This window comes from Anoplolepis gracilipes, chromosome 8 (genome assembly GCF_047496725.1).
Source record: "Anoplolepis gracilipes chromosome 8, ASM4749672v1, whole genome shotgun sequence".
Lineage (NCBI taxonomy): Eukaryota > Metazoa > Arthropoda > Insecta > Hymenoptera > Formicidae > Anoplolepis > Anoplolepis gracilipes.
In genome coordinates this window covers 5,658,867-5,675,884 of record NC_132977.1, presented here as the reverse complement: position 1 = coordinate 5,675,884, position 17,018 = coordinate 5,658,867, and the positions used below count along the sequence as shown (strand labels likewise).

Below are 17,018 nucleotides of genomic sequence, written 5' to 3'. Positions count from 1 at the left end.
AATACATAGATGAGAGATGAGAGTAATATTTGGTCAATCAGGATAAAGAATTTTGTCTGCTTTTCCTGATTGGTCAATCGAACAGTACTTTCTTTACTCTAATTGGTTCCGCCATTTTTGGCCGAAAAGAACCTTAGCCAATCAGTAAAAAAGTCGACTAATGTCCATCTTCATCGTCGGAGCGCTGGTTACGGGAATCCGGAAATGAAAAGTAGATAGCGGATAGCCATAGTGGATAACTGGTTGACATCGGTCGGAGGGTTTACATCAAGATAGGTCGGTTACCTGGAGATAACTGTAAAATGTCATCGGTGAATGTGTGTCAGATATGGACTTGACGCTGTGCATGTACTACGGTATGACACCGCTGGCTGGTTGGTTCACGATCGTATTGTCAATTATGCCGCCGTCGTCACCGCGGTTCTAAAAAGAAGGAAAACGGCTGTATTGCACTTCTGAGTCTGAGCTCATCTGAGGCGCGAACAAGTATGTAAAGAGTTAATTCTCTTTCTTCAGAATTGTGGAATTGAGGAATCCTCAGTGTGCGTGCCTTTTCTTTTTTTTTTTTTTTTTTTTTTTTTTTATCGTTTTGTCTCAATTTCCTTATTCTGCGACAATTTATGCGAGCTGTAATCGAATATATAGGTATTATAGATCGATTACGAAATTTTCTTTTTACCGGGTAAGTCGCGTCATTGAGGATACTTTAGATTTTTAGATCGTCCATGAAAAGATCCTGCCTCGGTCAGATTGTCTCGAACATGTCCTTCATTCAATCGCTTTTTCTGAAAAGCAATGAATAATTGTCTTGTATGAGAAACGATCAGCGTAAATCGCAAATAAGAGAATGTTTTTTATACGGAAACTTTTTGCCATTATAACACTAAGTGACAATTCTCAATTATTATTTTTGCTCACAAATAGTATGACAAACTAGATTTATTTAAATTTTTTGTACTTTATCATATTGTTGCATATTTTTATAATTGTTTCACAATTTGCACATTTTTCATTACATATGCATATTTTAGATTTTTTTCCCATCTGTTACATATCTTGGTTCAAATCTTTGTTTTCTGAAGATTGTACTTTATTTTCTAAAAGTGCTTTTTCTTTTTTCATTTGAGAATAAAAAAATAAAAAAAAGATAAATTATTATTATTTCAAGTCTATCATACTACAATAAAATAAATTTGGAAATATATTAATATTTAAATTCAATTTTGTATAATTATACAATATTATTGTTATAAATTTATATACATATATATTTTTTTTTTTGCAGGAAAGAATTGCAAGGCGCCATGGAAGGAACAGAAGTTACATTTTTATTCCAGTTTGGTCTGACACGTGACACAGTAACAGTCAACAGTAGCACCCTTACTCTTAAGGCTCTGAAAGACCTCGCCTGTGATTTTATAAACACCAAGTGTCCAGAACATGGCTTAAACCATCTATTTGAGAGATTAATTTTATTTAAACATGATTACAATTCCACAAATGTTTTGCAGTTAATTACAAATGCTACAGAAGTAATTGATGAAACACTTATTGAAATCGTGTTAACTGGTAAGTACAGGGTGTAGTGATTTTTAATTATTTATATATGCATATAGGTACAAATTATATATAATTTATAATTTCAGTACAGATTATATATAATTATAACAATATTTTGCTTCTAATATTATAGCACAAGTGCCAAGTGAATACATTCCTATTCGACCTCATGCTTTAGCAGTACATTCCTACAAAGTCCCAACATTCTGCGATTTTTGCGGTGAAATGTTATTTGGGCTTGTCCGACAAGGTCTCAAATGTGAAGGTAAATTTATGAGAAATAAATACTTAAAATTAAGCAAACTCCAGATTATATACAGATATTATAAGTCTATGTCATGATATGTATGATTTAATAATGATAAAATTTATATAAATTTATAGGTTGTGGTATGAATTATCATAAGAGATGTGTCATTAAAGTACCAAATAATTGTTCTCAAGATATAAGTCAAAGACGGCGTAGTTCGGCTATGCTGAATGTTCCAAGATCACCAAGTCAAGGTTCCACTAGCAGTCTGACAAGCATTACTGATGATAATCACAGTTCAAATAGTACATCTAACACAAGCCAAAATAATAGTACATTGGTATGAGCAAAAGTATATCATTTTTTATTATGATTTTTGACTTAATAATGTACATTTTTGAAAACAAATAAATACAAATCGATAATTTTCTTATTCTTTTTTATTTATGAAATGTTTGTGTATGTGTGTATGTGTATGCGTGCGTATGTAAATAAATATATACTATCTTATAGGCAATACCGAGTATAATGACACCAAAACAGTCTGCTTCACCGTCATTGGGAGGACGGCCTGTTTGGGTTGAGCGAGAACTTGCAACGCGAATAAAAATTCCTCATACATTTGTAGTACATACATATACACGTCCGACTGTGTGTGGACACTGTAAAAAATTGCTAAAGGGTATATTTAAGCAAGGTCTGCAGTGTAAAGATTGTCAATATAATACGCACAAAAAGTGTATGGATAAAATACCTAAAGACTGTACAGGAGAAAACTTGCGAGACAATATAGGTATAATGCTTTTTATGCTTTCTTTTAAAGATATTTTGTAATTTTGTATACAGTATAATAGATTATAAATGCTACATGCAGGTGAATATCCAGATAGTGGTGTTAGCAGCGAATTAGAAGCTAAATGTGATATTAGGAATGAAGAAAATGATGTTGACAGTGATACAGAATCATCACCTCCGCCACCAGACGTGTCGTTTACAAATGACGAGAATAAGATACCCGATGATTACACAGTAAGTTGTTTTCTTCTTGCATGCACTTGATTTTTTATTTATTAAAATTTGTAGAAATAAATTTTTAAGAAACTGATCTAAAATGCTAACAACAAAATTATATAATTCTAGGATCATGTACAAAGTAACGACGACGCTGCTTATGATGAAAATCAAAAATCACGACCATCAAGGTATATTTCTATATAACATGCAGTTTTATTCTTTAAAAATCTTAAATATAATCTTGAACATATATATATATATATATATATATATATATATATATATATATATATTATATATATATTTTCTTAAATGCATTGCACACATTTAAACGCTTTATTTATTTATTTTTATATAATATTATCCTCTTTCTTTTGTATTTACAAAAAGCTGTAGTTCTACGCCGAGTAACAACATTCCATTAATGAGGATAGTACAAAGTGTAAAACATACTAAAAGACGAGGATCCAAAGTATTAAAGGAAGGTTGGATGGTGCATTTCACAAATCGTGATCCAGTTGTAAGTATTCATAAAAATGCTGTGATAATTATTTCGGTTTTTCAATTTATTATTTAAATTAAATACTCATTCAATAGATAATAATATTCTAAATTATTTATGTATATAGTGTAATATTTTTTTTGTATAACTTTAGCTATATTATTTATATATTCTTAATTATATTAAGAATTTCATTAATCATTGATATAAATCTTTTCAGAGAAAGAAACATTATTGGCGACTTGACACAAAGTCTATAACACTATTCCAGAATGAAAATGGTTCTAAATATTATAAGGAAATACCATTGTCTGAAATTACAGCAATTGAACCTGCTAAAACATCTCGTTCATGTATGTATGTTCTCATCAAACAAGTTAAAAGTTGTCTGAATTTTAGTATATTTCGTCCTGCTTCTAGTTTTACTCTTTTATATTTTTATAAATACTTTTTTATTATGTTATTCTTTAAAATTTTATGTGTCAAACCCAATGAGCTTTTCTTAGTTTTCTTTTTACACACAGTACCTGTTTTATATTGTAGATATAATACATTGCTTTGAACTAAAAACTGCCAATGTTGATTATTATGTTGGGGAGGATCCATCATATGGAGAGAATTGCGGCCAAGTCTCTCCTCCCGAAAGTGGTATCGGAGCTCATATAGCTAGATCATGGGAAACTACTATTAGACAAGCACTTATGCCTGTAACTGTATCAACTAGTATGTATATTTGGTTTGCTATCATAATATTTTGTGCAAAGTAATAGCACAACATCTTTCAGTACGCCTCTTTCTTTTGTTACTGCATATATTTTATATTTTTAATATTATTTAATTTATTGTACATGAAGGTATTATATATATATATATATATATATATATATATATATATATATATTATTTCTCGAAGATGCGATACAAGGAATTACGCTTTATGCTTGCAGATCAAGAGGAATCTACTGAACCTGAGGAAAGCGTTACTGATATGTCGCAATTGTATCAAATCTTTCCGGATGAAGTTTTAGGATCCGGACAATTCGGTATTGTTTACGGGGGTGTTCATCGCAAGAGTGGTCGCGCGGTTGCCATAAAGGTTATCGATAAATTACGTTTTCCCACTAAGCAAGAGGCCCAATTGAAAAACGAAGTAGCTATTCTGCAAAATTTGTCACATAGTGGCGTAGTGAATTTGGAACGTATGTTTGAAACGCCAGAACGAATATTCGTGGTGATGGAGAAGCTGAAGGGTGACATGCTGGAAATGATTTTGAGTTCCGAACGTGGACGACTGAGTGAACGAATCACGAAATTCCTGATCACGCAAATTCTGGTCGCGTTAAAACATCTTCACAGCAAGAACATCGTACACTGCGATCTCAAGCCGGAAAACGTATTATTAAGCAGCGACACAGACTTCACTCAAGTAAAATTATGCGACTTTGGGTTTGCACGAATAATTGGTGAGAAGAGCTTTCGAAGAAGCGTCGTTGGCACACCCGCGTATCTGGCGCCTGAAGTTTTACGAAATAAAGGCTACAACCGTTCTCTAGATATGTGGAGCGTCGGAGTAATTATTTATGTGTCATTGAGTGGCACATTCCCGTTTAACGAGGAAGAAGATATTAACGAACAGATTCAAAATGCCGCCTTTATGTATCCGCCGACTCCGTGGAAAGAAATTTCAAATGACGGTAACTCTTTTTTTTTATTATTTTTTTTAGCCATTTGCTTTCGATGAGTAATGTAATGTTAAACAGTATAAAAAAAAAAATTTTTTTTAACAAATATAAATCACTTCTATCTTTCAGCTATTGACTTGATTAATAATCTTTTGCAAGTTAAGCAGAGAAAAAGGTATACAGTAGATAAAAGTTTGCAACACGTATGGTTACAAGTAAGTTTAATGTATTGTATTATTTTCATTTATTTTGTATTTTATTTTAATTATATTATTAAAAATTTATTTCTTACCTACATAAAAGGATTACCAAACGTGGTGTGACTTGAGGAAATTGGAGCAAAAAGTTGGCTATCGCTACTTGACCCATGAAAGCGACGATGCACGTTGGATGGCGTATAGTAATCAAGAAACATGACAGAACTGTTCGTCTGACGTTCTGAACATTGAAACATTACCGACTTCCTTGTCATTGCACAAAGGCTGGGTTCGATGTGCTCGAGCTACTCTACGGCGATTTATTCGTGCCTGATACCATAAAAGTACGTGAAAACTAGTACAAGTTTTTTCGGTCAATATTCCGAATATTATGTTCTCCGTACTTACATAAGAGAATGAGATCGATATCGATACTCTGAGTTTATATATTTTGGAATATATCTTGTTTCTTTCAATATATACTTAATATATTTAAATGTTTAAATATTTAAATTCGTGAAAGCTTTCATAACGTTAACATTTTTGCAGTCTTAGTATAAAATAATTTTAATTTGCGATATATATAACGACATAAATGAGCGAAAAATATATAGACATTTATGAAATATTTTGATGGACTGGTTGGTAAGTACACATAAGTACATAATACTTCTTTTTAAATGTGTACTTCAAATTTTATTTGTTGAGATTGTCTTTATTCAAACTATGTTATAATGTACGCATTTTTATTACTTTATTACTTTCATTTTTATCACCCTAAATGAATAATGTTATTTTAGATATTTTTCTAAATTTTTTATTAGATTTTTTAATTCTTTTTTTAATGATTTATCTTGTTGTTATTTTTATAAATATTGACTTATTTATAAAAAAATTCGGAATTTTTTAAATATTATTGATAACATTTATTCATCCTCATGTTTTAAAAAAATTGATTTTGGAACAAATTAATTGTTGATATATTTTTTATTGTTTTGATCTGCTTTTTAATATGTTGTATAATTGATATTTTTAAATTTATTTTTATGCTTTAATATATAGCTTATAATTTACAATCTTAAATATCAATATAATTGAGGGAAGAGGAAAGGCAGGGAAATTGAAAACTTTATTAGCTTTTATAACAAATTAATAATAAGCATAACTAACCTATACATAAAACATTTTTCCATACATAAATTTCAACATATTATTCTAATTTTGTCTATATATTTATATTCTAAATTTATACTTTTAAAATTATTATATTATAAAATTACTTATATTTCAAATTTATATATATTGTTAAATTTTATTAAATTATTTATAATTTATAATACTTCTAAAGAAAGATTAATATTTATATCCTGTGTGCGAATCTCATCAATTATGTATTTTTAAATGTTCTATGTATGGGTAAAGATATAATCGCTGAAATGTTGAAATGCTGGCATATATATATAGAACATTATATATTAGTTGAAATTAGATTATTTATGTTGCACAATATATTTATATAAATATTTTTATATGTCTTTTTACATCTTTCATATATTATATATTAGAATTATATATATTATAATTTTAATAATTTTGTTATGCATATTTTAAAAAGATATTTTAAATTTACTTTTTTATAAGAAAGTTAGGAAGATTTTATCCAAATTTTTAGGAATTTTATGAGAATCTATCTTACACGCACACACACACATACATACACATATATGTATATATATATATATATATATATATATATATATATATTTGTATGTATATAGAAAAAGTATATATACATATAAAATAATGATATACATGTACGACATCTCAATTCTTATTGTTAGCAGCAATCTACGAATCTTAATATTAATTTAATCGTTTGTAATTTATAGTTTATAGCTTAAAAATATAAATATATCTCTCAGTTTTTTTTCTAATGCAGTTCTGTATACGCTTCTGTATTACACTAATGTATTATGCTGATGTAATCAAATTTTTCTCTTTGAATTAATATTAGAATTATTAAATAAAATATATACATCGTATTTATTGTTAAATACAAATTATATAAATTTTTATTATGTAAATTATGTTTATCAATGCTGTGAGAAATAACAATTGTGTCAATCAATTCGAGAAAAATGAGATTAATTTGGATCAAAGAAATTAATAATGTATGCAAATTAAAATTAAGATAATGCAAAGATCTGATCATATTTGTTAAATAAATTTAAAAATAATTTTTAATTAACGAAGTAGTTACCATTGATTACATCTCTTTTCACATTTATATTCATTTAGAGAAAATGTTTCAGTGGTCTTTAAAGAATTTAGATACAATAATTTTTCCTAAAATAGAATTTAATAGAAAAATATGCGTGCAATAATGTTTTTGCACGACCCTGCCAATTAATTTATTAATGTATTAATTAATATATTTGAAATATGTAAATCTGATAAAAATAAGATACAATTGACATTTTCTTTGAAAAAATATTAGCCTGTAAAGTACGTACACATGCGACACATACACACACATATTCGATCTTAAGTAGTCCTGGATATACATTAAATCGTAACTTGGCATTAAAAATATATACTCTTAAAAATATGGCCTATACCTTCAACAATTTTACAATTAATAATTATAAAAAATTATTTTACCCTATATTATATATATGTAACGCAACAGTGCGGTTTTTATATTCTCTAAGGACAGTAAATATGAGATATCCAATAAATATTATAATACAAAATGACTATAAAAAGATGGTCAATACTTATAAATAAGAGATACAAATAGACGTTAATACAGGCGCATTAATTGTTATATTTTATAACAACTTTTAAAAATTTATTGTAATCTTATTCATATAGAGAATATATCGTAGATCAATGTTTATGCGCATATTATATATATATATTTAAGAATCTTTACGTTATACAAATGTAATATATATTTATAAGTCGTATATAAGATATTAATATTCTGCTCACAGAAAATGCATTTATAATACTCTTAATGACGCATTTAAATTTCCCTCATAAAAAAAAGTTAAAAAACTTTAATGTAGAAACAAAAATGCTATTGTCAAATACTCTTATACTCTTATCATTATGCTAATGTTATGCTTTTTCGCGTTCGTAGTTTAAAAGCAGGATATATAAACCCATATATGTGTGTTTGTATATATTTATATGTTTATATATATGTATATGTATAAACAATATGTTCATATAATATTTGAGATTTATATCAGCTCATATAATTGTACACATAAATTTGACTTATATTTTATTGGACACACATTTTAAGCAAAGTTAATAATTTAAACAAAAAAATGTGTTATATTATTGTAGCGCTTTAATTAAATGATGTGTACATTATTCATTCTGATAAAAAAAAAAACATGTCACAAAATGCAAGTATCTGAATAATTTTATTATCGGTGAAATTTATCGGCTATTATGTACTTAAAATGTCAGGTGAAACTTCCAATTTACATATATACATTCTTATTATAATGCACCAATTCTCTTTTTTTGTAACAGTAAGAAACTAAATAACACTCGATTGTCGACACACAGCGACAGAACAATTAGATATATACGCATTTCTCTTCATAACTTTGCGAAAAGCAATTAGGATTATAAAAGGAATAAATGAAAATATATATGGTGAACCATGATAGCGTGACAGCTCATCATTTTCCCAATTCGCAAGTTTTATAAGAACGGTTTTTCCATAGATAAGCTATGTATACTTATTTCTAAGAATAAAATAAATAACGAAATTTGTTTTGACGATTTTTATATTTTTCTCTACACTATTTATACTTTGGGCATTTCTCTTAAAAGAAGCTTTCTCTCTCGGAAATTAATTTAAATCATGATATAGTTTAGTATATCGTATGTAAAAGATACCTATAAGTCATAATAAATTAAATTATGAATTATGGTATCACATATGTATACGAGAGACAAATCATATACATATATAATATGAATCACAGCTTCTTTTGTGTGACAATTGTTCCAGATGCATGAGCATCATCAGCCGTTTCGTTCTCTTTAATTCTAACAGAACACTTCTGCTGGAAATAATAGCGTCTCCTGCAGCATGTCCGTTGCCTATTGTCAGACAGTTCCTGAATTACGGATACGCAAGGAGCGTAGGAATATAGGAGCTGAGAAAGTTGGCATATTACTCAATTAGAGACGATACAAACCGCGAATGAGGATGAAGTGTATTTTCCTCGTGGGCGATATAACAAAATAAAAAAAAATAATAACATAAAGTTTATTCTCAAATATGTTTGCGCGTAACACGTTTTACTCTCTATGTTCCATAATAATTTTTCTGGACATTAATGTAGCAGAATGGGTGGACATGCCGCAATTCTCGGACGAGAACAAAATTTATAGGTAAGTGATAGATATACATATTTTTATACTTATTTTCAATCTCTAAATTATTTTTAAATTTAAATATCGTTTTTGTGTCCTTTAAGGATACCTTCCGTCCAGCACGAGTTTTATAAATTTAGACGTGGTGACATTAACTATCCCGATGATCAACGAAACAGCAGTCAAATTTATGGCACTTATCCTATTAAAGGTATATATGTGATGGATAATAAAAAAATAGAGACTAAGAAGATAAATTCTGTTACAACGTCGACAACATTATCAACTTTACTTCCCGAACAAATCGTCGAAAATGTCACAGAGATCAGTAAACATCGTGCAGCAACGAAAACTGATATTTCTGTGACGGAGGTAATGAAAGGATGATTTCATTTGACAAAATAAAACTTTTTTAAATTATATATTATAAACAGTTTTAATGTTTTAGAATAAATTAAGTAACAGACATAGTACAATTTCACCAACGAAGGATACATTTAATACACTTACAACTCAATCAACGCCGATTACTACGGATAAACAAGAAATAACACGGGATAAATACTACAATTACACACTGAAAGGGGACGATAGTATATTTCAATATTTGCCCATAGACATACTTAAGAATGTTCACAGTACTCTGAAATCGCAGCCAGTGTCCTTTGAAGGAAAACTTCATTTTCTTAAAATGTTCGAAAAGACATTAATGTCAGAAATAGGTAAATTTTTTTCATATATTCCTAATATGTACTGTCAAGTAGCATGATTGTTTTACATTTTTTCATTCATCGATAGAATCTCGTCTCATCGCTACTATGTCGCCAAGTCGAAAAGTAAGAGGTGCGGATTATCATGGGCACGATGGTCATGAAGACCATTCTATAGGATTTCCTTCAATAGAAGGCGCACTGCTGGCAATATCGTTCCTGACGTTCGCAGTTTATCTTGTTCGATTAGTTATGGTAAGAAATATTTTTTGGTGACATTGTTTCTCTTTTTTCTAGAATATATCTTACACAAAGCTTCGCAATACTTGTATCTCTGTTTTCCTTGGCGTGTTATTGACAGAAATCTTTGCAGCTTCTTTTTAAGAATATGAATACTCCTATGACTACTACAACCGCCGGTGCAGTTTTTCTCGGTAAGCGAAAAAGATCCATCGATCTCGATGATGATGTCGCTAGAATACTTGATAATATGAATAGTTTCGGTTCTGATTTTTAAATTTGTATATTTTGTCGGAACAATTAATCTTTCTTATGTTTTTTAAACTTGCATAACTTTTAATACCAATGTATGTATACACAAATCGATAAATTTATTTTAAAATAGTTATCAAAATATGGATAAAAATATAAGGCTGTTTAGAAAGATAAAAATGATTTAAATATTTTGCAAACACTTTGTGTAGAAATTTCAATTATTTGTTTAGAATAGGATTTTCTAATTTTCTTTTTTTACTAATATTTTTGTAGCCAATGTCAAAATATATTCAGACATTTTATATATATATATGAGGCAATAAATAAAAGTTAAAAATTGCACAAGTTTTATAATTATTTATAAAATTATTTAGCTCCCAATTTTTCATATTAATTTTTGTGAGAACAGTCTTATATATGAAAACATTTTAGTCTCATTAGTCTCTTATCATTCACATAATGGAGCTTATCTGTATTGAAAATATCAAAATATTACTATTGTCATTCTCTTGTTGAATAAAATTGGAATGTGTGCATTAGTGACCGTATCTCAACACACTTCTCAATTAAAATTAATTTAACCAATTAGTATTATTGTTAGTATTAGCATACCGAAACGATTATTTCGCAATAAATGAATATTATAACTTAGCTTGTGTATTCACCAATGGCATTAAAACAACTGAAGGAAACGCGTCGACGTAAGTTCCTACGGGATGTCGCAATGGTAATTGACGCAATACACTGATAAGATATGCTAATTTTGCGTTATCCGTGTGATATATATTGGTACGGTCTAGCTGTGCAATGACGATACCTTGTGATAATAAATTGGACCATGTTGTATTATAAAGATCAAGAGTTAAACAATATGGATGTTGACACCAGCCTCTAGTTTCGAACATTAATCTTTCAACTTCTTTCTGCGCTTCAATAAGAATCGTCCGATCCGTGAGTTTATCCGACGTTCTTTCATTCCACTAAAACGAGATTTTCAAAGCAAATATATTCAACGTATTTTTTTTCTCATTCAATCAGTATTAGAATTTCTTACTAACAAATTTTTATTCTCACCTCATATAATAAAGTATATATCACATATATAACATCTATGAAGGGTAATATAACATTATGTAAAATAGAAAACAATTGCGTATTAGTTCCTGGACGAACCACGTCGTTCACCATATATAAGCAATCCTCTGACAGCAATATATTCAATGCCTTTTCCCATTCTGTTTTAATTAAATCTTTATCTTCAATCGGGTGCATTACAAACTCTGTACCGAGTAGTTTTCTTAGAAATTGATATCGTTCTAAAGCTATTCCTAGTATTGAATAAAATATAAGATTAATAAAAAATAGTTTTTTTGTTTATTAGTTAAGTATTATACAAAAGAGGAAAAAACAAAACAAGTTTCTTGATTTAATATATTATTCCATTTGCACAGGAAAACATATATAATTGATAATTATCTTATCTCATTATTATATCATATATAAATAATAAAAATACAATTGTTACCACTTTGGGTGCCATTTTCATCTATTGTTGCAGTAATGAAAGCTGTTTCCGCTAGAAAAGCTAATGTTGGATTGATATAAATTGCAATATTAATGGCAGGTACTGCTATTTGCATAGTTCGTTCAGACAAGAAATGTCCTTTGATATTTGATTGATTTTGTAATTTAACTCCTTTATATCGTTGTTTGAGTTTTAACGTATTTGACGCGTCAAATACAATTAGTTCGTCATGCGGCTTTAAAGATTCTGATATCTCTTGTTTGATTTCATCATTATTACTACTGTAACAATAAGTCCCAAAATATATTCTTAAAAGTATTATAAATGCAATTATATTCTTAAAAGAATTAAAAATATTACAATATGATATAACGTAATAAAGTAAGTCGAATATACTTACATTTTTTTAGTCTCATACATTAATGCTCCTAATGATTTAGTAATAAAGTTTTTGAACCATTGATAATCTTTGATCAATGAATCAAATGTATATGGTTCCTTTGGTTTTATCTGGATTCTTTCGTTGAAGAGCAAAGCAATAATATTGATTGGCATAAGTACAGTATTTTTCTTGTGTGATTCTATTATAAGATAAGCTACATCTTCTACAACTGACGATGGGAGTTTGAAGGAAGGATGTATGATTTTTCTTTTGCGATGTGTTGTATCTACAAATTGGCGAGCAGAGATTGGTTTTCCGATGTTAAAATAAATGCAACCGTGAGAGAAAGGATTTTGTAATATGGACAGGGACCGAAAAAATGCGGTTGTACTTTCTTTCGGTTTAGGAACGCCTAGCAGTTCGTAAATAAATAATAATTCTTCCGGTGGTCGTTCGTAACTAATACTCATAGGTATAAAATGTATATCGGGTACGTCACCTTGAAGTAAACTTTCTAAAATAATGGATAGAAGACCTATAAAAGAGAAAGATATGGAATTTAACATTTATTTTTAATTTAAAAAAATGTCTAACTGGCTTACCATATTTCGGCATTGTGCTCTTCTGACTACGACTTCGAGTACCCTCGAGAAAAAATTCTATCGCCCTATTGCTGTGACTAACAATAGTGTTGATATACGAACGAAAAATTTGCTTGTATAATAAATCATTAGAGAAACTACGTCGTATATAAAACGCTCCAGTTTTTCGCAGCAGTTCTCCAATTACTTTCATATTGTAAAAATCCATACCAGCAGCGATATTTGGTAATGCCATGTCGTAAGAAAAAAGAATGTACGATAGCAGAATAAAATCCAGATAACTTCTATGAGTTGGTACATAGATATATTGTATTTGAGATATCTGTGTTTCCTTCTTCAAATTTGAAAGATTGGTTTCATTTACATAAATTTTCCAAAACATTCTCTTCATAGCTTTTGTAATAAAAATACCTAAAATAAATTTTAAACACAAGAGCTAAGATATTTAGAAATGGGCCATATCTGTCTAAATAGTACTCTATTGTTAGAATTACACTTTTATTTTATTTAATTTTATATAAATATGACAACAAATACATTAATTGGAAAAGAATTATATATAAATACTGATTCTATTAACTTTTTAAACAAATAGAGACAAGTAATGCAAGTAATGCAAAAAGTTTAAAAATTATTTATCATTGTGTATTATGTAATATTGAAATACAATACCTAGCCAACGAACTGTTGCTAAATCTGCTTTGCTAGCCATCTCATTTATCATGGCACGAGCATTATTCTCAATATCTTTAACTTCAACTCCTGTTGTTTTTGCTACTGTATCAATTGCAGCTCTGACCTGTGCATCGAGTAAAACAGATTGTATTATCTCATCTCTATTGTAAACCGATTCTGATGGCAGCATATGAGGTAACAATGGATCCATGAGACGTGTTGCCCAAAGAAAGTCACAGTCTTTTCGCCTCTCTTCCAGCATGTCCACAAATCCAAGATTCTGTTCCATCTTTTCACACAGTGTATAATCTATTGACTTATCTACTGTTTGCTATGCTTTTGTAAAATCATGAAAAGCAAAGAGATCAAAGGTAATATTTAGTAAAGAGATATTTACATTTAAGTCATTGATCTCATTAATTAAAACATATATTTTTGTTCTTCTTACCTATTTCAATTTCAATATGATGCAATATTTATTTAATTAACCTTTCATGATGTAAATTTGAAAAATATTTCTGACAAAAACTATTTGATATAAAAAAAAGGAAAGATATGTATCGGAGTATTTATTTTAAAGATAGACGGAATAAATACTGCGTAAATGAATCACACAATCACTTGATTTTTTGTATAAAAGATGGCAATTATAAATAGAAACAGAGAAAAATTTTCTCTCTCTGTTTTTCTCTTATTGAATTAATCCAATAGTCCAGCCATGTCCAGCGTACAAGAGCCATTGAATTATTTTCTCTTTTTAGCTGCACTGACAAATTCAGCTGTATGTAAACAAGCCTATCGCAATATAATGACATGCAATAAATATAGAGAAGCCTGAGAGAGGCTACGTTGTCACTTTTCATACTCTTTCTTCATGTTGTACATTAGCGTCACATACAACCACTTTACAGCTACCTGGAACTACGTATACATTTTCTCTGATGATAAAAGTTAGATATAGCACGGACATGAACCGTTGATTTAATACATCTGTTTTGCTATTATAGAAATATTTGTCATATTACGTTAAATGAATATTCTCTCTTATTGTGACTTTTAATTATTATTCCTATATATTATACATGTTTATCTTTTTTTATCATAGAAGGAAAGAGAGAGAGAGAGAGAGAGAGAGCAAATATTATTGAAAATATTATTGAAAAGCAAATATTATTGAAAAATATATATATAAATATACGGACTCTAGACAAAAAGTGTAAAATGCATTTTCATGAATATTTTATTTCTTGTTAATGTACGCGATTGCATAACTCAAGTTTTTTTGTATTCTTGTAAAATTTACTTTTAAAAATATCTTTTATTTTATACAATAAAAATATATTTTATATATTATATTATATTTTATTTAATAACAAAAAAAAAAAAAACGAAAAGTCTATATCCGTGACAAATATCTATTATAATTTTTACACTGTTCTTATAAGTTTTATTGTATTTTTCGATATCTAAAGAATTTTATTCATTATAGTAGCTACAATTAATTTTAGTACATTTAAACGATTGCTCAGTAAAAGATATATATATATATATATGCCAAGTTTTCGCAAGATATCATAGAAAAATCAAAATATGTTTTGCAATATTGATTTACTTTTCTATGCTATTATTTAGAACTCTAATAAAAACGCCGATGTTAAATGCAATATTAAAACAAATATTGTACTACGAATGGAACGTGTTAAATAAAATATTCATTGTAAATTTAATTGCGTCACTTTTATTTTAATCAGATAATCAAAATTATTCTGACAAAAAAATAATTACCACTTCACGTTATATCTTAACAAAATGTATATATAACTTGTTTGTAACAATTATACGGGTCACAATTATGATATCGTATTATCATTCATTAATTAAATCGTCGAGATTGACGTTATATTTATATATTACGTTGCAATATTTATGATATTCAACAATGAATATTTGTATTATACACTTGTTTGCATACATTGCTTCAGAAAAACATTTATAACGAAGTTATAATTAGATTTATAATTAAGAGTTTTAAGAATAAATCTTATGTGACACATTATTGTAATATCATTTATGCGAATTATTTATATCTCGGTATAAATATTAAAAATCTCTCAAACTAATATTTAAAAAAAATATATTACAGCTGTTATAGAGATATACTAAAGAATAAAATTAAAATCATGAATAAATTAATATTAATCTATGTCTAATATTAAAACGTGTTACTTTATTGTTGAGAATTAAAGGAGAATTAAATGCGTATATACTTATTTTCTATACTCGTATGAAAATGCTTGAAACTACACCGATGTTATAGTTGCGTGTGTGAGTAACTAAAATGTATGAAATAAATTTGTGTAACTAAATTATATAAAACATTATTTCGAATATTCTCTCCAATCTAAGATATTTTATAACAAAGTTTTAAGAGTTTTAAGAATAAATCTTATGTGATATATTGTAATATCGTTTACGCGAATTATATCTCGGTATAAATATTAAAAATCTAAATACACCAGCAAAAATCCGTCATGAGATTTGGTGAGTCCTAAATGGGAATTCGCGAGAACGCAAGATTTGAGCAGCTTTATTTGAGAATTCGCCATCACATATATTTTTTACTTATTGTGGCCAGTATTGACCATGTACTTTTCAAGCCAGTTGGACCTACCTTTCGTTGCTCCTGGCTATTCATTCTGACTCGATTTCTATGAGTCAAAAATTTAAGAAGAATAACTCCTTCTATTGCCGGTTAATTATCACCAGCATATAAGACGACTTATAAGATATTCATTTAAAATCGTACAATATTACAATCGTTTTTTAGACGTCACAAAAAACAAATAATCACACACACACATATATACACAGTAAAAATAAAATGCTAATTTCAATATTTTTTGCATATCCCAAAAAGTCTACTTTAAACTTTAAGTTATTATAAAATAACTTATTTATCGTATGTTACTTATTGACAAACTAAAAATGTATTGACACGAAACTTTACATTTATTCTTGTT

General features: G+C 28.3%; 3 protein-coding genes and 1 long non-coding RNA gene across 7 annotated transcripts in view; 3 read left to right on the top strand and 1 right to left on the bottom strand.

The window, feature by feature from the left end:
• The first annotated feature begins 222 nt into the window (after positions 1-222).
• Positions 223-6,906, top strand: Pkd (serine/threonine-protein kinase D3). Of its 2 annotated transcripts, none has more exons than XM_072898441.1 (13): positions 223-486; positions 1,286-1,569; positions 1,694-1,825; positions 1,945-2,150; positions 2,324-2,603; positions 2,685-2,839; positions 2,951-3,012; positions 3,215-3,344; positions 3,547-3,679; positions 3,870-4,049; positions 4,274-5,020; positions 5,138-5,223; positions 5,312-6,906. In XM_072898441.1, the coding sequence occupies exons 2-13, from the start codon at positions 1,305-1,307 to the stop codon at positions 5,423-5,425; spliced, it is 2,490 nt and encodes an 829-aa protein (XP_072754542.1). In that variant the 5' UTR covers positions 223-486; positions 1,286-1,304; the 3' UTR covers positions 5,426-6,906. The 2 variants fall into 2 exon arrangements, with proteins under 2 accessions (XP_072754542.1, XP_072754543.1); XM_072898442.1 differs by having other exon boundaries at positions 223-542.
• A 1,640-nt stretch (positions 6,907-8,546) lies between these two features.
• Positions 8,547-14,287, bottom strand: Dhap-at (dihydroxyacetone phosphate acyltransferase). 2 transcript variants are annotated; one of them, XM_072898659.1, is made up of 6 exons: positions 13,996-14,287; positions 13,324-13,734; positions 12,740-13,256; positions 12,340-12,620; positions 11,889-12,142; positions 8,547-11,794 (listed from the first exon to the last, which is right to left on the bottom strand). In XM_072898659.1, the coding sequence occupies exons 1-6, from the start codon at positions 14,285-14,287 to the stop codon at positions 11,456-11,458; spliced, it is 2,094 nt and encodes a 697-aa protein (XP_072754760.1). In that variant the 3' UTR covers positions 8,547-11,455. The 2 variants fall into 2 exon arrangements, with proteins under 2 accessions (XP_072754760.1, XP_072754761.1); XM_072898660.1 differs by having other exon boundaries at positions 12,340-12,617.
• LOC140669121 (uncharacterized) lies at positions 9,507-10,836 on the top strand. The gene is given in 5 exon segments (XM_072898669.1): positions 9,507-9,627; positions 9,714-9,981; positions 10,058-10,390; positions 10,392-10,574; positions 10,693-10,836. Coding segments are annotated over 5 exon segments (1,041 nt in total). The 5' UTR covers positions 9,507-9,514.
• Positions 11,625-17,018, top strand: part of LOC140669122 (uncharacterized) — a 16,539-nt gene continuing 11,145 nt past the window's right edge. Inside the window, exon 1 of one of the 2 annotated variants that reach the window (XR_012047302.1) lies at positions 11,625-11,765. This is a non-coding gene — a long non-coding RNA (uncharacterized lncRNA). Of the gene's footprint in view, positions 11,766-14,263; positions 14,370-17,018 lie in introns of those variants that run through there. The other variant, XR_012047301.1, reaches the window with a different exon arrangement.